The sequence below is a fragment of the Macrobrachium rosenbergii genome, chromosome 48 (assembly GCF_040412425.1).
Source record: "Macrobrachium rosenbergii isolate ZJJX-2024 chromosome 48, ASM4041242v1, whole genome shotgun sequence".
In the NCBI taxonomy this organism is placed as follows: Eukaryota; Metazoa; Arthropoda; class Malacostraca; order Decapoda; family Palaemonidae; genus Macrobrachium; species Macrobrachium rosenbergii.
The window spans coordinates 59,180,374-59,202,818 of NC_089788.1; the positions used below are offsets into that span (position 1 = coordinate 59,180,374).

Below are 22,445 nucleotides of genomic sequence, written 5' to 3' on the forward strand. Positions count from 1 at the left end.
TTGAAAATGCCCAGTCCCAAACTTGTCCAACTGACCGCATGCCTCACAAAGCATCCCAAGTGTTCATGACCCAGTCTGCCTTTGTTTCTCGTTGAGTGAGCATCACCCTGCCTGCTCATCCAAAACATTTTGTAATAGTCCATTGTTTTTTGATTGAGTGCGACTGCTAAATAAGCCACCATGGCCCCAAAGAAAGTTCCAAGTGACAGCTCTTTGATAAAGATGACGAGAAACACAATTGAATTCAAGAAAGAACTTGTATTAAAGATGACGAGAAACACAACTGAATTCAAGACTGAACTTGTATTAAGTTCAAAAGTGGTGTACGCATGGCCAATCTCACCAGGCTGTAGGGGAAGTCTGTATCAATGATCAGTTCCATCCTGGTGAAGAAAAAAGAAATCAAGGAAGCTGATATTGCGAAAGGGTAAATGCGCTAACGAAACAGTAAAAAACAAAGAAGGGAAGTAACCCCTTGATACCTGAAGCCCTTAAGGAGGGGTATTTCCCTTCCAAATAATAACCTCTCCTCCTCCCTCTCCTCTCCTCACCATCTTCAGTAAAGGTAAAGGTAAAAGTGATGTTAAATGTTCATTTATCCATTTCATTAGTCATTTATATTTATTTCTCATTGTTTTCTGCATGTATAGCTATAGGTATCCTCTATAAAATGTATTTTTTTAATATTTTTGGGTGTCTGGAATGGATTAATGGGATTTACATTATTTCTTGTGGGAATTATTGCTTCAGTTTTCGTCTGACTTTCTGGAATAGATTATGTAACAAAACTGAGGCTCCACTATATACATATATATATATATATATACATACATATATATATATATATATATATATATATATATATATATATATATATATATATATATATATATATATATATATATATATATATATATATATATATATATATATATATATATATATATATATATATATATATATATATATATATATATATAATATATATATATTCAAAGTATTCCAAGTACCTGGTTATTACACTGTTAATCATAGAATTAAAAAATTTACCTCACTTCAGCCAGACATCTGAACTCTCATAACAATCAAAATACAACTGAGTACTCTACAGGCAACAGTGATCCCTTAAAAGAATTATCAACAAAGTTTATCAAAACAAGTGTGAGGTATCAACATTCAAACAAATGCTAAAGTACAAGGGCATCACTCTAATCAAACAACTTTAACTGTCTCCCTGGTATCGATTCACTTCAGCAAAACTAAAAGAAAAAACATTTATCACTATGCCTTATGCACACACTGATGGTCAATAAGTGAAACAATTATAAGTATTTTAAAAATTCTTTTTAAATTCAAAATTTATAATCAGAATTCACATTCTTATTTTTGAAGCAAAAACTTACTATTAAAAACAACACAAAATTTAATTAATTCTTTAATTAAATCACAAATGTTAATTTATCAAGAAATTGAATTATCAAGCAAAATTCAAACTGTTAAGAAATACTTAAGATTTGAAAAGAAAATCCAAGTAAATGATAATTAAATTACCACAGTTTTAAAATGTGAAATTAAATCACGTGTGCAATGTTAAATTATTAAGAAACACTTAAGATGCTAAGTAAATAAATGTTAAATTACCACTGTATGAAATGTGAAAAACTAAGAGACTGCAAACACACAAAAGCACTAAATTAAAAAAGAATTAAATAATTCAAATGACATTAAGATCACACTATCACAGAAAACATGAAAATGAAATGTAGTGTAAATTCACTAAAGCAAAAAATCCTTTAATATACTGTATTGACCTATATTATACCATGGTATACTGTAAATTTGTAAAATTTGCTTTACTGTAGACAAGCTTGTGAAAACTTTCACTAGATTAGCCCAAATGCAGCTGCTTGAGATTCACTAAACACACTTTTCCGATAAGCGCCGTTACCTATATACACACTTATTACTACGGTTATCAGATCTCAAAAGCTAAGATTAATATCATTGGCCACAATAAGTTTACTTTACATTACAAACTTCTCTTTCTTGAAGAGAGAGAGAGAGAGTGAACCAACACAAAAGTTCTCTAAAATCAGAATGAACAAATTTTTAGGCTTCCAGCTAGATGCACAACCCCCACAGAATGACATTATCTAAAACATTTTGGGAGCAAAATACAAAAGAACATTCTGGGCTTCCAGTCATATGAGATGCAATCAGAATTGGCTGATGCAACCTTACAAAACATGATGCAATTGCCATGTGCTTTTACTCAATAACTCGTTCATATTTCTCAAAAAAGGCCTACGTGACTTTAAGGAAAATCGCTTTGGACAAGACCTCAACGTGATCGATACGACAAGCATGTGGCTAATTATGATTGGCATATTTATTAAAAGCGAATGAGCAGAGCCTTCCCTTATCTCTTGACTGAGGCAAAATCTTACAGCGAAGGAGCACTTTATCTGTCAACACACTTATCTGACTGATGACAGCTAGAACATCTGGTCTAGCTTAAATCTCCTCTCTCTATTACTTTATTATTAGGAAACATATTTTCAATTTTAAATTATGCTGTAAAGTCATCTAAATTATTAATATTTGAGAGATCTGACATTACAAAGACATTCTTACATAACTATCACTAATATACAGAATGCACTATACAACATCTCTTGTATATAGAAAAAATCATACGACATTTACAAAGTATCTCATAACATTCTGGAAAATCATACACACCTTACAATAGAATATTTTGAGAATATACGTAATATATTTATTTATATACACACACATTCCCTCCATTATCCACATATGTACTATCCGCAACTCAGCATCATTAGCACGCAACCACAACCCCAGAAATATATGTGGATATACTGTATATGCAATAAATAAAAATTAATAAAACCTTTCCATTTGGTATGCAATGTTGTGCAGGTAGGAGACAATGGTGTTGCAGTTAACAGTTTATATAGCTTCTGTCTGTTTAAAACATAAAATACTGTACAAGTATTTTTTAAATCCCAGACACTGCAGCCTTTAGTCTAACACACAAGACCAGACGTAGATCTAGATTTGCCACATGGATCCTCTAGGTCTCATAAATCATCTGCTTCACTTTTCGTGTCACCTGGCAACGAGTATGTTAAGAGATCATTGTGGCTGGTAGCAGGAAGTTAAATCTATATGAGTGATGAGTTTAAATAAAAAAATTATTTTGTTTTACCACAAAATCATCATTCATATACAGCCCAAATTGCATTTTATGAGGGAAGTTTGAGCTGTTGAATACTGATTGTAACCAACATGATCTATGGAGAGCTAATGTTCCTCGTTGGGCGAGTGGGTTCCGTTCTCAGCTAGCACTCGGCTGGCCCCACGTTCGAATCTCCTACCGGCCAATGAAGAATAAGAGGAATTTATTTCTGGTGATAAAATTAATTTCTCGCTTTAATGTGGTTCGCATTCCACAATAAGCTGTAGGTCCCGTTGCTAGGTAACCAATTGGTTCTTAGCCACGTAAAATAAATCTAATCCTTTGGGCCAGCCCTAGGAGAGCTGTTAATCAGCTCAGTGGTCTGGTTAAACTAAGGTATACTTATGGAGAGCTATTGGTTACTAATAGGTAACAGACCTACGGCTTTGGTCAGTGTAGGGAAACATGAGAGAAGAACCACTCTGAGTATAAGATAATGACCCTGCATATATTAGTGTCAGTTTGCCCAAAAGAAAATATATAAAATATAGCTGCTATGTATGATCAGATGAGATATGGGTTACGAACAGGATGAGGATTCAAGCAAGTGCTCCCCAAAAGGTAATAACTGCACTGCTGCTACAAATGGTCCCATACCACATGTATCCTTCATTCATGGGTTACATTCCCACAGTAAAAACTAGTGAAAGTTGACTGGCACCTGCAAATGTCTGAACTTAAATTAGCACTTGTTTCAAGTTTACATATGAAAACTAAAGATGAGGAGAGAGCTTCTACTTTTGTGCACTAGAATTCTACCATGGACAACTTCACCATCCATCATATTGTTGCTGGCCGTATGGATAACTTACCTGAACCAATCAGACATCATATTTTTAAAATATATATTTCCTAGTACAGCTTGTGGAATGAAAAAGCCTAGAAGAATCACATCTGGAGACTCTGGTCCTCCTGAGGAAAAGGCAGATTACTTGCACTGGGGACACAAGATCTTTTGTGTCTGCTTAGGAATTACGAGAAGGAATGATGTTCAGGGGTGTGAATGGTACTGGCTGTGCCTTTAGTCTGTGTCTGTCATGATGAGCTGCAAATGACCACCTACAAAACTTCTGCCATTAGTATACATGCCTGTGCCGGAAGCAGCATGCATCTTGCCGATTTGATTCAAGGATGAAAAATCCTGGAGAAAAACCATCTCTAAGCATGTGACCCAATAATGCAGCTTCCAGCAAGTTCATATGGGGGTTTGGCAAGGCTTTTAAGTGTTGGGGAAACCCCAGTTGGTAGACTTGGATGATTTCTTTATCATTCAAGGAACTGTACTGCATCTAGGAAACAAGGTTATCCACTATCGGAGATCACCACATCAACAGCATTACTACCCCTCTAACAACATCACTACAAAAATGGTTCCACTTACCTTGGTAAGAGGTGGATGATTGTATTTCTACAAGGTCTGGTGACAGGTTTGGCTGCTTCTGCTGAATAATCTCTGCAACTCTGCTAGATAGCTTTCAAGTATGAGCATGCAACATTTGTGGGTGCTAATGGCATCTCCCAAATCCTGGTATCCTTCTGGGATTGTCATCGAAAAGCAACAGGAAATCTGAGGCAGTTCCTGCTCTGGCAAGTGGGGTCATCAAAGACAAGGTCACGTTTGTGTAGACTGATTCAGCATGCACTATTTTCCAAACTGTTTAGTATGGCTTGGAAGGGCAACACTGAGGCAGCTTGTAACTGGGGCTTTTGCAAAAGTGTTCACTAATGGCGTGTCCACTGTCACTAAAGTGCCTTGCAGATCTCTGATTGCAGTGACCACTCAATGAAGATCCTGATTCACTGTGATATAGTGAGGGTGGCTGTAGCAAAGACATCTTTCTGAAATGAACCTCGACCATGTCGATGATGTTGGTTACTGTTCAAACAAAGATCTCTGGTGTGAGGCAACACCATCTCATATCTACTGCCAATCTGATTCTTCATGTAGGTCATAGTTAGGCTGTCAGACCTTGCCTCTTACTAACCAAGAAAAGGTTTAGAAGATTATTTAGATGACATTTAACTCAAAAAAGTAGATGTGCTGCTCCCTGCCTGTAGATACATGTTCCCATCATCTGGTGGCCTGGAGAGAGACAGACCTGCTAGTACTTGGAATAAAAGTTACTTCAAGTCCTGCCACCACTGAAGATTCCTGAGGATGTTATGCGAGGTTGTGACTGGAGAAGTGTCATGTAGAGAAACTGCAGACCAACATGTGAACTGCAAAGACTGCAATCTGAAGCAATTATGAGGGACAATTTTCTCTGAAAACAGGTGTCCAAACATCTTGGCTGGAGGAGCTGACCTGCTATGGAACTCCTAGATCAAGGGTGACCATCTCTGAATAGTCTTCTGTAAAGTGACCTAGGACTAACACCACATCTCCATTGTATCAGGAGGCATAGCTGTTTGGTGCAGCTATGCTGCTAATGATGCCATTACCATTGAGTAGTCCAAGCATCTTATTTGCTTTGCAATGCTCCTATGAATCCAAGTCGTCACTGTTTTACAATTATCCCGTAAACCGGTTACCAGGTGGATGAAAAGGATCTTTAAGTGGAATAGCTCCCTGCCCAAACAAAGTGAAGGTATGTCCTCAAAACCGGCTATATTGAACCCAAAATTAAACATATTTGAAATTCTGGGATGCCACAAAGTCCCCTTTCCTGATAGTATTATGAGCTTAGGCTAGGGTTCCCATTTGGGAAGGGGTTTGCTGAATGAACTTGTTCACGGGGCCAATGTTGATGATCGGCCACCCTTCCATTGCTTTGGGAACTAGAAATATGTGACTAAAAGCCTGGCAAGTCATCCAGTGGCTCCTTTTAATGCCTGCTTCTTCAGCATTAACCTTCACTCACTGTCCAATATCCAGGTTGTAGGGCCTGAAGCCTACTGTTAAATAATTTGTCTTGCCTCAAGAAATGAGTCCGTAGCCATTTCTGATGGCTTCCACACCCTAGGCATCCATATGTAATTGCCACCTGAGTCTCCAGGGTTCCTTAAGACAGTTCCACTGACAAAAGAGGAGTTAGAGGGGAGTAACTTCTTTTTTTCTTCCTAACCCCCTTAACAGAAAGACTTCCCTGTCGACAGTTCAAATTTTTTTTCTTTTGAATGAAAGGATCCCTTGCTGGAGTTGTCAGGTGAAGATACAATGGGAAGACCTAGATGTTCAGGTTTGAGTATATTGACTATGCTCAGTTTTTTTTTACCAAGGCGCATTAGCACTCACTGGCAGGGGTGCCCTTATAGCTTGGAAAAGTTTCCTACTAGCTGATTGGTTGCAAGTATTTTGTCCAAATAGCATCATTGTTTTCAAATAATTATTAAGTAATGTGAATCAAGACTTATTTACTAACCTAAATTTCTCCCTCAGATATATGTTTTGTCAATATATAATGTTAACGAATAAAGAGACTATAAAGTATTCTGATGGTAAGTCTAAATTTAATAAAAACACCCGCCGAAGTCAACGACAGGAGCTTGTTTTTGGATGTACGTTGCATAATTTTTTTTATTTTTCACATATTTTAACACCAATTGGGATAAATTACACTAAGGATATGAAAAACATGTTATTATAAACTTTCTTTGAACACCAGAATCTACTAAAAACATGGAATCAACAAAACTCGCTATTGGTGAAACTTCCAGGGAGGTAAAAGGAACAGCCTGTGGCTTTAGATAAAATTAGTTATTCATATGGTATCCACATGCCAGCAAATGTTGATGGGAAGAAAACTTTTCAGATACATATCATCTTTTATAGGCTTTTGTGCTGAAGCCTTTTGTTATATCATTAAGATAAATATGATGATAAATATGAAGAGGCTATTTTTTATTTTACATAATAATAATGTACTTCCCTTATTATGGCTTTATTCCTTGCACACATTTCAAACTAGACTAGCCTATGTCTATGTGTCTTACACCATTTTTTTACAATTGCAATAAATTTTGCTTGACTCTTTAAGGTAAGGAGTAACAGTAAACAGTAGCTGATGCTTGATATAAGTTAGGCTAGGTGTATACAGTATAGGCCTATGTCCATATGGAAAGGGTTTGCTAATTTTGTCATAAAGGTATAGATTCTATTAATAGCACTATTTTTGGTTTGAGGATACTGCAGTGTTCCATAAATTGCATAAAAATCACAATTAAACGAATTCATAATTTCACCGAGTTACAACCGCAATACCCCTCCCTCTCCCTTCCATCCCCGCCTCGGTATTTGACAGTAGACGCCTATAGCCTACTAATCCTTAAAATGTATATGTGTATAGTACATTTTCTACTCAGTCACATATTCTTTTACTTGTCAAAATATCCGCAGAAACTTGTGTGTTAGCCTTATATGTGCCCTGAACAGAACGCAAAATAAGAAAATAAAAAGTTTTCTTATCTCGCATTGTCTGCTGTGACTTACATGAAAGAGTAAGTTGTTAATTTCTGCGCAATATATTTTTACTAGTGTGCACCTACAAAAAGAAGCATAGAAACTATTTAATTGTAGATATAGCCATTAAAGTAATCTCAGTAACATAACACTGATTTCAACACTTACATAAATCAGGAAAAAGCTGCAATGACATAAATCAGGAAAATGCTGCAATGATAATCAGCTGGGATAGTTTTCCCACCAGGCCGCCACAGGCTGCTCCTTTTACCTCCCTGGAAGTTTTCACCAATAGCGAGTTTTATTAATTCCATGTTTTTAGTAGATTCTGGTATTCAAAGAAAGTTTATAATAACATGTTTTTTTTATGCTTAGTGTAATTTATCCCAATTGGTGTTAAAATATGTGAAACGTAAAAAAATTATGCAGCATGCATCGAAAACAAGCTCCTGTCGTTGACTTCGGCGGGTGTTGTTATTAAATTTAGACCTACTATCACAATACTTTATAATCTCTTTATTCATTAACATTATTTATTGACAAAACATATATCTGACGGAGAAATTTAGGTTAGTAAATAAGTTTCGATCCTCATTACTTGGTAATTTGAAAACAATGATGTTATTTGGACAAAATACTCGCAACCAATCAGCTAGCAGGAAACTTTTCCGAGCTAAAAGGGCACCCTGCAAGTGAGTGCAAATGCAACTCGGTAAAAAAACTGAGTTTAGTGTCCTTATAAAACTAAAAAGCAGCAAGAAGTGGCACCTTGGAAGATTTTTTTAAATCTTTAAAAACAGGCAAGCAAAAATCAAAACACACTCCTGTTTTTTCACTTAAATTTTAAAAGTACCTCTTAAAAATGGTTGAATAAACACATTTATTTTCATTATTTATTTAAAAAAAAAAGTCAAGATATACATACAATGAATGCATGTTACAGATGCATTCCTTATGGCACGTACCTTTCATAATTTGCACATCAATGCTGGAAATGAGGGGAAATGTATGACACTCTGAAATGAACGTAAATCGTTGAAAATTCAGAAAATTTCCTTAATTCACTATTATAATCAAAGATTCATTCTTAATTCTATAATCTATTTACACTGTATACAACAAAAGTGACATCTCTTTGGCAGAGTAGAACTGCTCATTAAATATAATACATCCTAACTCCAATCAAATAAAGCTGCTAATAACACGTCTTACATTAAATCATAAAACAAAGCGATTACTGTACCTGGTCAGATGAAAACTGTTTTAGCAGTGCTTTCAAGAAAGCTTATTTGGTAAAAAGCCTTAGATTTAAGCACTATAAAAATAATAAATTAAAAAAATTTATTGCTGATTACAATGCCTATCCATGAACATTAACATAGCTATCAGCTATAAATAAAAAACCAACTGACAAAAAACTGTATTTTATTTACAAAAGATATCCCTAAAAATATAACATTTAGTAATAAGCTCTGCTTTCCTCAAGGGAGAAAACTTTACATTATTACAATAAAACATCCATCACAATATTCATAGTGTTCTTGTACGTCATAAGTATTCATGCCTAAACCTTTGCTGTATAAGATTAAACGTAAACTATAAACATTACCTTGCGTGAATATTACTGTAAATCTAATATGAAAGACTAGCTGAGTATTTTCACTGCACTGTAAAATTTACAGGTTTTGTACAAAGTAAATCAACAAGGCTACAAAAGACAAACTATAAAACCTAACAAAAAACAAGTTCTCGAACAAACAAATACAGTATTTGAACTCAAGTTATAAATTGTCTATTTTTAAAAGTGCAAGTGTGAAGAGAGAGAAATACTGCTATCCTCAATAGCAGTCAACATCAAATTATTTTTAATAAAAATCTCCACTACAGTATAAAAATGAAGACCAGCTTTCATGATTGATTTTTTTCTGAAGAAATACAGCAAAGGTTCTGCTGTTTATACAAATAAGAAATAGAAAAATTCTAACTTAAATTAAGCTTTGAAAATACATTTCTTTACAAGAACTTTTGCTGCATTCATAATTTAAGATACTTCTATCAGAACTTCCTGAAGAAGGGGACATAAGCTATGAACATCTTTCCTATTGGTGCTTTTCCGACTCCTTTGTATCTAGAAAAAACAGTATGATTCCTTGTATTGAGCTGCAATATGAGTAACTATTTTTCTTCTGTTTTACTGGGGCTTTGAGAAACACTTGAATTATGCATAAATTTAGGATTATCTGTATAACCCAGACGTTTACCAGCAATCAGTGACTGTATGACCCACTCTGTTGAAACCACCGGGATGTTCAGCTGCTGAGCTCTCTGTAATTCCTTTTCTGGTATTGTTGCATCTGCAACAACTACAGTCATAGCTTTTACCAATACTCGACTGAGGTTTCCTGTAACATTGGAAAGAACTTGGTTAATCTCTCTGACATCTAAGGAACCTACAATATGAGTTAAAACCTCTCATTATTACAAGGTACTTTAACCAGTCAGTTTCCTAAACTCTCATAAGATATTGCTGAAGGATTTGTTATCAAGTGAAGCAAAAATGAAAAAAAGATATCTCTAAAAAGTTTAACAGCCAGATAGGAATCAAAGGATGTGGGCACAGAAAGACAAACAACAATGCAACCTGGAGCTGAGGGGATGCTGCAGAGAACCTTTAGTACTCTCCATTGCATACTACAGAGCATCAGCACCACGATTCATATTAACATTCCCTGATTAGATAACTAGAATAGGAAGTACTTTATTTCTCAATGCAACATCCACTTATAATTTGCTGCCATGTATTACTTCATTACATTAGATAATTCTCTGAAAACAACCAACTTCACTACTAACTTAGGATTAGGGAGTGAGGAGCATGGCTGTTTACATTATAAGGGCCATGATGAGCTTCAGCCCCAAAAAAATCCTGATTCAAAAGTTTCATTGGTTAAATTATGCCAAATGACTATAAACAGTCTTCACATAACCAGCAGTAAAAATTTGCTGCCTGACCTTGCTAAACACAGTGGAATGGAGCAACCTTGAAAATTTTAACACTCTTGGAAAACAACTAAGGTAATACAATAAGTAGTACATTTTTCCTAACTAACAATAGTCCCCTGATAGGAGAAGGAGCTGCTCTAAATCACGACATGACACAGCAACCATTCAAATGACTCCTTGGATGCCTAGCAATAGAAGGAAAGATCAGAACTACAACCAGTTCCCATCTAGCAGAATGAGCCTGGGGAATTGATTTGTCGGTTACTATTCTTCCTTCCTTTTAGTTCTCAGAATGCTAAAAGATCTGTGGTTAAAGAAATAAAGAGGTATCAGGTGCAGAAGCATTCCATTCGCTAAACCACATGACAAACTTTGGCTTTTTCCCTGGCAAAGGCTTCTGTCAAACTTCTGTAAGGTGTAGCAACAACAGCCAATGCAGCTTCTATTTAACTTCTTGTAATCTGGTCTGGAGTCCATTTACATTTCACTAAATGTATATTTACTGAATGAATTATATGACAGTGGTTAGATTTAATTTTTTGCACTGAGTTTAGTACCTAGTTATTTTGCTTTACTGATAACTTTTTATTTCTTAATACATATCCATTAATCATAAACTAGTTGTAAACTGTGCAGAATGCATCCAAATGCACAGTGAGAATTCAAATTTATTGATTACAGCGTGCATGCTTAGCTAACTTCTGAAACATTGCACACTATTATTATCCATTTTTCTGCTAATCTCAGCAATGGTCAGACATGCTGCCCTTTTCTCAAGACTTTCCAGTGTTTCTACTATGTTTAGCAATAGTATGCACTGACAGGATTTCAATTTCAGTTTGTACATTTCAACTTTGTGAAAATTATTGAAATATTTACTGTAATGAGTTTTTCCTGTGTTACTTTTTAATATAACTCTTTACCCTCGCTTTATCCTTATTAGGGTTCATTGCTAACAACAGAAATGTTTGCTTGGACTATTCATTTCTTTTATTTACAATTTTCATAGAATTGGTTACCTTTTGCTCGGTTTATTCTTAACCAATTACATGATTTTGTGTAATATTGTGTGCATCTTTGACATTTCATTCCCAATGTCATTATATTTCAACATTCTTCAGCTGGCAGGTATGGGATGTCCTGCAATACTTTTATGCCATCCTTGTAAAAGGAGCCCCAACTGCAGTGCTCTTCTTGTATGGGATATGACCATTCTCCCAACATAACTTCCAGTTTGCAAGGACTGGCCTAAAGAACAACGACAGAATATAGTAATGCCATGTCTACAAGCAATGCTCTTCCCTGTCTGCTCCCAAATCATTGGGCTTAGCTTGTCACTGCAAGGGTCATGTGATAGGTGTTGTTGGATGAGCCTTCCTCCTCCTCCATGCAGCCTCCTGCTGCTATTAGATCTTTTAGCTCCAGCTCCTGCATCCATGTCCATTCCAACTGTTTACTATCCAGATAAATTTTTCTTATAGGGTCCCTCTCTCATCTGAGGGCTTCCTCACTATTGCCATTCATGTTGTCTCTACTTCATATAATCCATCTGCCTGTCCTCTCTTCCTGCTCAAATCAACCATTCTTCTGTCTCAGCTTTCTTGCCTATGACTAAGGTTTCTTTTTTAAGTTATGGTCTCAAATTGTCTATCTTCAGGGACAATTCCTTGCTGTCATTGACCCAAAGGTTCAAGAGTTAGATGCTGCTTTGGGTATTAATGTGTCCACAGTCGCAACTCCTGATCCTATTGCTGCCTATTCAAGTGATGCTACCGATCCCTCAGTCTCTTCAGTGTATTTAACTTAAACAATTTGCCCCTATATGTTTCCACTGCTGTGTATGACTGGATAACTGTATACTCACCTGCCCTCTTGTATCTGCATATCTGCACACCCATGGGTCTTCAATACTTCCTATGTACATGTCTCTTTCATCTTAAGCCTTTTTTCTCTTCAGCTTTCCAAGTTTATTCTGCCATGCCACCTTATATGCATAATGCTGTGAACTTGTGTTATGCAGTATTCTCAGCCTTAACCACTTATCCAGCTTAATTGTACCTGGCTTCTGTTCCCTTACAGACCAGGACTTCCTCTACACACAATACCCTCAACTTTCTTGCCTGCATTTCCCATTAAATCACCTCAGCTTTTCATAAGTCTGCTGTCTTGGTCCCCGAGTTTTACCGAACATTACTGAGATCCTTTTCCCCAGTACCCTCCTCCAGTCCCCATGAGACCCAATATCATCCGAAGAAGCAAAGTACAGTACACTTGCCGTATTCGTGGGGGATGCATACTACACCCCCTTTGTGAATAGCTTAAATCCACGAATACTTAAAACCCTTCTAAAAACACTTAGAATTGTCTATTTTGATAGTTAAAAAAAAACTCTAAAAATGCTTATACAGGAATTATCCTACTTACAATGGGGTTAGGTTCCAAAAAACCCATCGTTTGTTGGAAAAAACGTATCTCGAATATAGCCTAGCCTACACTATGGTATTCAGTACCATGTAGACATATATGGTAACCCAGCCTACACTAATAAACTATACTCATACATATACGGTACAATATCAGCTAATTCTGGAGGTTCATGCAGATTGACTTATAATAATTCACTACAAAGAGAAATGGAATAACAAACAAGAATTAGCTTAGCCTACACTATGGTATATCGTATGCAAGCAGTCCCCAGTTATCAGCAAGGGTTCCGTTCTGATGGTGTGATGATAACCGAAAATCAGTGATTTTTGGGGCTTACTGGCGCCAAAAAGGGCTGATTTTTGGTTAATAGCACCTATGTTAGGTATGTATCGACACCAATACCCAATTATCGGCGCCGAAAATTGCTGATTTTCGTCGTTAGACAAGTGCTGTAAAACCGGATCGCCGCTAACCGAGCCTGCCGATAACCAGGGACTGCCTGTATATATACGGTAGCCTAGCCTACATTATACTTTACTCTATATTCACATATTAATATCGTATTATACACACATCAACATAACGAATATGCACCTTTTCATTGGATCTTTAAAATGTTATGCTTTACTTCACTATATCCAATAATGTTGTGCATATTCTTATACTGCTTTTGTAATATTAACAGCGATCAGAGCGATCAACGTTTTGGTGGAAATCGATTACATGGTAAGTTTATTTCGCCATATTCAACTCAGGCCAGAATTACTTTTCTTGCTTCTAGTTAGTGTAAATGAATCTCTAGATACTTTATTTATATGGGGCAAGGTTATCTTGTTATATGAAGTGTTTTTAAGTCGAAATATAACTTAAATACATCTCACTGTGAAATTAATTTAGCTATTTTTCATTAATAAGTGATGTTGGCTGTTTGGGGGGATATTTGTTTTGTGTAAAAAAAAATGAAGATTCCGTTCGCTATTTTCACTTAATTTCAAATAATATGAGCTTTACTTATTTATCTTTTATTGGCGTGAAAACAGCAGTAATAAGTGGTCTTTCATGTTCAGTGGTTTTGATTAAAATATTTTCTCTCCAATTTTATTTACAGTTGAGTTTCATCCATGTTGCCGATGCACGATAATTTATAGTCATTAGCAGCTTGAACATTGTTTTCTCAGCTTCAGCGACAACTTGCAGCTTAAATTTGGCAGTATATTTCCTTGCCGATCTTTTAGCCATACCGAATAACGGTATAATGTAAAAATATATCAGCCCTATTCTACTTAACATCATCTGTAACATAACTATGGTAATTGTTTACTACCGCATGATGGTTGAAACACAAGCAAAACAGCTGTTGTTATCCGATTCGGTTATAAGCAAAACAACAGTTTCTCATTCGGCTGTGTATGGCTATATGCATTTACGCAAGAGCATAATGTTACTAACAATACTTTTATCGTTCTCTACTTTTTTAACTAAAAACAAAAGAGAATGATAAAAGTTTTTAACTAAAAGATGGGATAAAGAGATGGAGGAAAAGAAACTGGCCTACTGTAATTTGGTCTCTCTTGCTGCCTGATTGTACCTGCTGCCCATGCCTGCGCGAAATGTTAAAATATTTAATAAATATTGTCGTATCTGTATTAATTGCTTACCCCATCGCAAAATCGAATTACTGTATCGTAACTCAAGCACTACCTGGGTACCTGAATGTTTTAATAGTTTTATCACAAAAAATGCATTTAGTCATGAAAATTATATGAAAATACAGTAATTATTGAATGTTTCTTAGTGGAAAATACCCCAAATGGGCGAATTTTCCGCGAATGTGTTGATATGTTCCGTGGAGAAATCCGTGAATAGGCAAGTCCGCGTGTCGTGAGAAAGCGAATAAAGGGGTTTACTGTACATTATCCTAAGCCTACAGCCCAGTCATCGTTCATCTCAGCAACTTACAATCAGGTCCTTGCTCACTGTGAGGACCAACTGTGGCCTCATCTGACTCTTCAGGAGATTCATTAACTCTATGCTCCAAGGCTGCTACTCCATTTGCCTACCCCTGGTTCCTCAGGTCTTTCCTCTTATTTTGGATCTCCAAGAAAGTAAGGTTTCATTCCTTTCAAGACCAGACTCAGTTTTGTTGATCAAGTAATAATAAGAGGATAATGCCAAAGACCTACAAGCACTTGTCAAGATCCTTAATTGGGTCTGCAAAATTTTCAGTACTGACAGCCCTTCTTCTAAATGCTTGCCATAGTTCTCCCCTAGGCAGCCTTCATAAAGATGAAGCAGCTTTGAGTTCCAAAACATTTGAGTCTCTTCTTACCAATGTTATGCTCAGTCTGACTGGGCATGGTTGACTAGCCTGTGAGCTGCCTCAAAAGTTCTGGAAGCTTTATATGCAGGATCCAAGGATGCTATTCTCGGGTTCACCCTCCTTCACTGGTGATGGGAGCAAATGCAAAGAAAGCCTCATCCTCCTTCAAAACTGGCCCTGTCAGCTTGTTAATCTCAGAAATGAACTTCTGCAAGTGGTGCTGCGAGGAGTCTCACACTTAACTGGCAAAAGTGGGTCCTTAGGTTTTATGCCTGTCGAGGACACAATCAAAGTCTGTCACCTCTTAACTGACAATATATTGCTTGCTCACCATCATGATCACGAAATGGGACATGGCCTCACAGATCACTCCAAGTTGGCTGTCCTGGACAGTAGTATGCTCCCTACATGTCTACAAAAACATGGTACCCGACTACATCTTGGAGGAATTTATTCAGGCACTGTGAAACTAGGTAACCACTACTGCAACCAGAGCCAGCATCATTAACTAGAGCCACTGCCTCCTAATAGCCCTTGTCTGCCCATGCTACTCCTTGACCCAAATCTTTTTCCAGAAACCATCTTTAAATCAGAGACATCTTAACACAACACCTCACTGACAACATGCTTTATTCTTCCCTCAGAGGTCTCGCCCTTTCTCTCCTCATTTGCAGGTTCTCCATTTTGGTTATGGGTGATTGTTTACTGACATGGGTCCTCCACTATCATGACCAATTGCCTTTGACTCCACCTTCCCATTCTTTGACAGAAAGATGGAGGACAATCATTGACCTCAGCCTATAAAAAATTTTTGCCAGACCCCCTTCTGTATGGTGACTGTGGAGTCGTTATGAACACCTACTGTATTTACAGAAGGAACCACCTTGCTTTCATTTTATTTGCATAACTGTGTGAGCCTTTGATTTTTCATTTTATTTTTAAGACTCATGAATTATTTGACCTGACCCTTCAGTTTGCACACTGGGGGTTACCCATCACCATTCTTCTTACAGTACTGTCATCCTTGGAGACCCACCAGATGTACACTTAATCATCAGTGTCATAATAAACATCAACTGAGAAGGGTTCTATGCTGAACCACTTCAAACTCAAGTCATTCACCTTGCTCTACCACGTCAGCTCCTCGAATTTTGCAAGTGAGGAGGTATGCTGTCCATCTTCATATGTTCGAAGAGTAATTGAAAACATACTCAGTGCCACAGCGGGTACTCAAGGACCCACGTGATAGAAAAGTAAAAGAAAACAATGACAAGTAAAAACTAAGAAAGCTATGCAAAATTTAATTTGGAGCAACTGCATACAGCTGATTTAAGACAGGTGTGGCTAGTTGCTCTCTGCAGCTCCCTTGCAACCCCCGCCCCCTTCACCAGTCGCTACAAAAACATATATTTCATGTCAGTTGTTTTGAATAAGAATGAAAAAGAATGTAAATTATATCCTAGATAAGACAGTAAGCTGAACAAAACCTATTTCTTCTGTGCAGAAAATGTTAACTTACAAAGCATCAAAATACTACAGTTTACTACAAATGTAAGACCGGAAAAGGCATTAAATTTTATTTTAACCTTTTTTCAGTGAACAGCATCATAAAAATTGACACAAATTTTTAGTCACTAATACCAACATTCTTTGTAGCTTTCGCACTAGTTCTTTTGCTGATGAAAAAAGCTGGAAAAGTGAATAAAGTTTCTGAACTGAATCCCTCATGTTAAAAACATTCCTATTACTACCTCACTGTGGATGATGTTATGTCAAGAGCTAAAGAATACCTAGAGAGAGCCTGTCACAGCTTTGGAAATCATGAAAAATGCTAGTGACCAAAGATACTGTATAACAACATATCTCTTTGCCCAAATCCTTGCAAAGGACTCTGCCAGTGGCCTCCTTTTCTAGAATTTGCTCCACAGGTCCCTTAACCAATGATCACAAATATGTCAATCCTCTCTAACCTTGGAAAAACATGAAGCACTGAAACATGAATGATGAGGAAAGGTGTTAACCATGACATTTCTCTCCACCACAATAGTGCTTCAATAGAAAAACTTGAGTTACTCAAAACAATATATCACACAAACAGAAAATACTTGCAATGACTTATGCAGGGAGCATAAAATGTGTTAAGAAAAGTTATATTACGAGGGTTTGAATTTACGAAACAAAATGCATAGGATTGACAGGGTACGATGCTACAAGACTTTATAAAAGTCTACTTTCTTCAACGGGATTTACATGTCATTCTGAGTTTTGTAAAAGGAAGGCATCTTGTGGCAAAATAATGTCATGCCTCAATTTTTTTTTTTTTTTTACTTTTCCTTTTGCTTATTTCCTTCTCCCCTTTTCTTTCATATTATATTAATTTCCTATTTGTTTTTCCATTTACCAACACCTGATTCTGACAGAGACTTGCATCATCAAGACATGCTGTACTCTCAGAGAGCAGACTCCCCAAACTACTTAGTTACTTAGTTTTCACTCCTCTATCCCTTAGTGCCTCTTGTTGGCTACAAGAATTGTCTAGTTTATTGTCTCAACACTATACCCTTGTGGAAGTGATGGATGTCCTTAGGACTAATATTAATTTTTAACAATGATGCAATGTCCAACAGGCATGGAAACAATGCAGGGGTGAGGTGTGACAGGGGAACAGTAAAAAACCAGTGTGGATATTCAGGGATGGGTGCCTGGTACTGCCCAGACCTAACGTCTATGTCAACTGCCAAAATTTTGTTCCTCCTCTGACATAGGTCAGTGAATGACCCAACATAATAGATTATGTTGGGTCAAGCCCTTGTTGAATTTCTTCATGCCTACTACAGAGTTGCAACATGATCATAGTGAAAAAATATTCTTAAAAGCACCAGCAACTGTCACACTTTCAACCTGGAGCACTTTTACCCCCTGGAAAATTGCTTATGTATGTGAATAAGGATAATTCATACCTCTTGATACTGGAAGTCATACCCACTTAATCCCCCTAACTTACACCTTCCTTGTTCTGAAGCATCTCAAGTCATCTGTCTCTCTTCATATCTTCTTTTGCTTTTTCTGTGTGCACTTGTTAAATCAAAGGTTATATTTTTTTTTTCCAGAAAATGTGCCATTCTCACCAATAAGACAATTACGGTATATTTCCTATTACTTGATTAAACAAAAATCTAATTTATCAATGTTGTCAGAGATAAATCTCTTATTAAACTTAAAACAAAAATCTAATTTATCAATGTTGTCAGAGATAAATCTCTTATTAAACTTACAAAAAATTTAAGAATTAATTGTAAGTTATAAGAAAGAGTGTGTGTGCGTGTGTGTGTGTGTGTGTTTGTCAAAGCTCTGAGGCTGTTTAATAACTGTTCTTTCAGTGCTGAATCTTTATTGTTTGACAGACATAGCACCTTGTGTTTTTGGGAAAAGGTAAATGAAGTAATGTCTGTATCCTTATCTGAATGGGAATTTTCTTGTAAAAGATTATGTGATTCATCTTATCACATTATGATTGCTAAAGTTAACAAGATGACTGAAATACAATCATAGCTGCAAAGATAACTTGGAAGAGTAACAAACTGCTGTGTAAAGGAAGAATCTATAAAATCACTACATCAGGCAAATAATCTGCACAAGATAAAAACAATTACTCATACCTGTTTTTGCTGGTTTAACTCGTACATCTGCTCCTGCCATGGTAAGAATTGGCTGCCATAAAGAATTGAATTCTTTATTGGCTGATGTTGCCAAAAATACCAACTCTCCTTCTAAGACCGATGGAGGTCCGGATTGGAATCCTTCTTCTGGTATTAAGTTCTGTTCCATAGTTTCTCCAGATTCATTTTCACCTGATGGCAACAAATATAGCCTCCAGTCCATACATCTATCCTAAAACCAGAGAAATTTATAAAAATAAAGCAATACATTTCTATGATAAATCACAACTATAAAATAAAAAATATTCAAAACATGATGCCTAGATTTATAGTCTTTACTATTGACAGTAAAGCCTACACAATGCATTTTCCTCAAAATAGCCAAACTGGCATTCCTGAAAAAAGAATAAATTTAAAAATATCTAGTGGGCTTCAAAATCCAGTATGCAATTCAGGGATCATTGGCCTTAACCAAACTGAAACTGCACACTAAAAGACACTTGGCATTCTTCAGTATTTAGCCAATGAATCCTCCATGGATTCTACCATATTAATGGACAGGCAAAATTCTGAAAAAGCTCCAGTCCCATGCCTATGAGGGGCTAAGAATCTCCTGGTTTATAAAAACCATGGATGAACTGAAAATATGAAGTTGAAATGTAACAACCCTGAATCACATTGGATAGATCAGACAGGTAGAGAATGAATTACAGAGATATGGAATACATATCTTTGCAGCTGGTGAATCACAGTTCAAAAGAATGGAAAAACAAGATACGTTAAGCTAATGTGTATATTCATTCTGGAAGACCAGATGGAATTGGTAAAGAGTAGGAACTAACAAACTGGAAAGCAGTGAGCAGTAGATTACTGCTAGCAGGATTTAAATCAAATCACTGTACACCAACAAATGGAATTGTAGAAGAAATAAAAGAATTTTTTATAGAACAGCAGATTGTTACACAGTGCCAGAAAGATATGAGAACTGTTGTTGATGTGAATGAAAAAGTTGGTAGGAACAATGAAGGTATGGAGGACATAAAGGGCATGGGAGGGCAGGGAGAGAAGGTAAATGAAAAAAAGATGGAATTTCTTAAGTTTCTGTGCTGCTAATAATCTTGTAACTGGAGGTATTCTTTTCAAACAAAACCCACAAAATAACTGGACATCTTTAGATGGCAGTTACAGGCCCCAAATAGATTACACGGCCACTAAGAAAGAAAAAAGAACACAGAGGAATGTTAAGGTGGCAGTTATAGACTCCAAACAGATTACACAGCCACTAAGAAAGAAAAAAAGAACACAGAGGAATGTTAAGATGGCAGTTACAGACCCCAAATAGATTACACAGCCACTAAGAAAGAAAAAAGACCTACAGGGGAGCAGATTTCAACAGTGATCATTGATTTGTAATTGCCACACAGAAACAGAAATTAAAAGCACTTGGCAAAAAAATTGCATTAAAAGCACTTGGCAAAAAAAATTGCAAGTATCTAGTTTAATACAAAAGGCATCTGAAACTGAACGCTGAAATACATTTTCACTTCTAGAGGCCTTGCGTTAAGAGGAACTGATCATCAATGAGGATTTGTTTATTGTCAAGAATGTATATCAATATGCTGGAAAAAAAAGTACTGAGATGTATGTTAACAAGATGGATACCTTGGATTTTGGATGAGACCAAGGATACAATTTCAATGAACAGACAAAAATAAGAGGTACTTGGAGAATAATGCTATGCTGAACATGCTGGGTATTTGAAGTTACACAAAAGCCAGATAATATCAGAGAGAATATCTGGAAAGCAAATGGATGGTGCTGACAAATGAGTGGCATTGGTGATGGGGGGGGGGTAGCCCACAGAATTATTAATGAAATATCCTTGGGTGAAAGAAAGAGAAAAATGCCAGTGAAAAAAAGATAAAACGACAATGTTGGGTGGAATATTATTTTTTGGAGTCGGGAATAGATACGATGGAGATCTGAAAGTACTGATGAATGAATTTACAGTTTCTGAAGTATAATCAGTAAAATAAGAAACATACTGGGAGCTCCGGTCTATGATGGATTCATTGCCAAGATGATTCTTGCTGAAAATGAAATGACCTCTAACATACTAACTTGACTGTAAGCAATAATAAAATATGTTACTGATGAGCACTAACCAAAAATCTTGGTTCCCACTGAAATGTGCCTACTTTACACTTGTGTGTGAAGACCACTGCCACTTTCTGATGATGATGAAAGAGCAAAAGAGTAACCAAGAAAGGCAGAGCTGTATCACAAACAACAGCTGCATTTTCACTTATATCTTAAGGCTACTTTCCCTTAAATGGCAGAATTTAAACATACAAAGCCATTTCCAGCCAGTTTACTTGTCTTGCACACAAACACAGAAAAAATCAATGAAAAATATCATGTATTAATGCTGCAAGAATGTAAAGAAAGAGAGATCAAGGTTGGTGATACTACACAAACCAAGGTGCAGGACAACTCTGAATTCTTTGTCCTGCATGGGGAGGGAAACCTGAGTCCTAGGCTCCACCTACAATATTCTTGAAACACCTCAAGCATCCTGAGACATTACATCGAGGTTTCTGGTATGTTTTTTTGGAATATAATTTATAATGTACTGTATTTAAAAAAATATATATATATATTTTCAAAAGACAAAGATTAGTTTTGACCTCTGAAGTGAAAGGAAGAAGCGCTAGTTGAAGGGGTAGGAGAGGCATGAATTTCACAAATAGCTGTCTACTTCTTCAGATGAATTTGGAAAAATAGATGGTAAATGATACTATTTACTGTTACTGTACTTGTAAGAACCAATTTGCAAAATATGGAGCACAGACAAACCTACAATCCTCTGTCTATGTAGGATTAAGAGGTCCCATGGGACTCTAGATAGGAAGAAGATACTAATGCCACTCAACTTTATTGAACCTGTTCATCTTTCAAAATCCAAAGGTGAGCTCAAAATTTTGGAAATCTATACCAAGTTCTCATGATAGGGAATACCAATCAGGAGAAAAGATCCATATGAATGCTAAAGACTTACTTCATGGGATTAAGTTCAAGCTAAAGACTTACTTCATGGTATTAAGCTCAATATACAAAGCATCAAGCTTAAATCTGAGTGCTTGACATATTTATATAAGAAGCTATAGTGGGTCCCTAGTAATTGCGGGGGTTAGGGACCAGAACCACCTGCGTTAGGCAAAAATCTGTGACAAGTTAGAACACCCCTCTAAAAATGTTTATGTCTACCTGCTTTAATAGTTCAAACACCAAAGATGCCCCCTAAAAAAGTTTATAACTGCCTATTTTAATAGTTAAAACACAAATATACCTTAAACTATCATTCCTAAAACCCTT

At 36.3% G+C, this 22,445-nt stretch overlaps 1 protein-coding gene across 1 annotated transcript in view; it reads right to left on the reverse strand.

The window, feature by feature from the left end:
• Positions 1-9,069: 9,069 nt before the first annotated feature.
• The window catches only part of LOC136831108 (protein hsr-9-like), a 92,924-nt gene continuing 79,548 nt past the window's right edge, over positions 9,070-22,445 (reverse strand). The window contains exons 13-14 of the mRNA XM_067091060.1: positions 19,071-19,302; positions 9,070-10,063 (exon numbers count right to left, since the gene is read on the reverse strand). Of these exons, the coding sequence (XP_066947161.1) occupies positions 9,837-10,063; positions 19,071-19,302 (459 nt within the window). The 3' untranslated portion in view covers positions 9,070-9,836. The remainder of the gene's footprint in view (positions 10,064-19,070; positions 19,303-22,445) is intronic.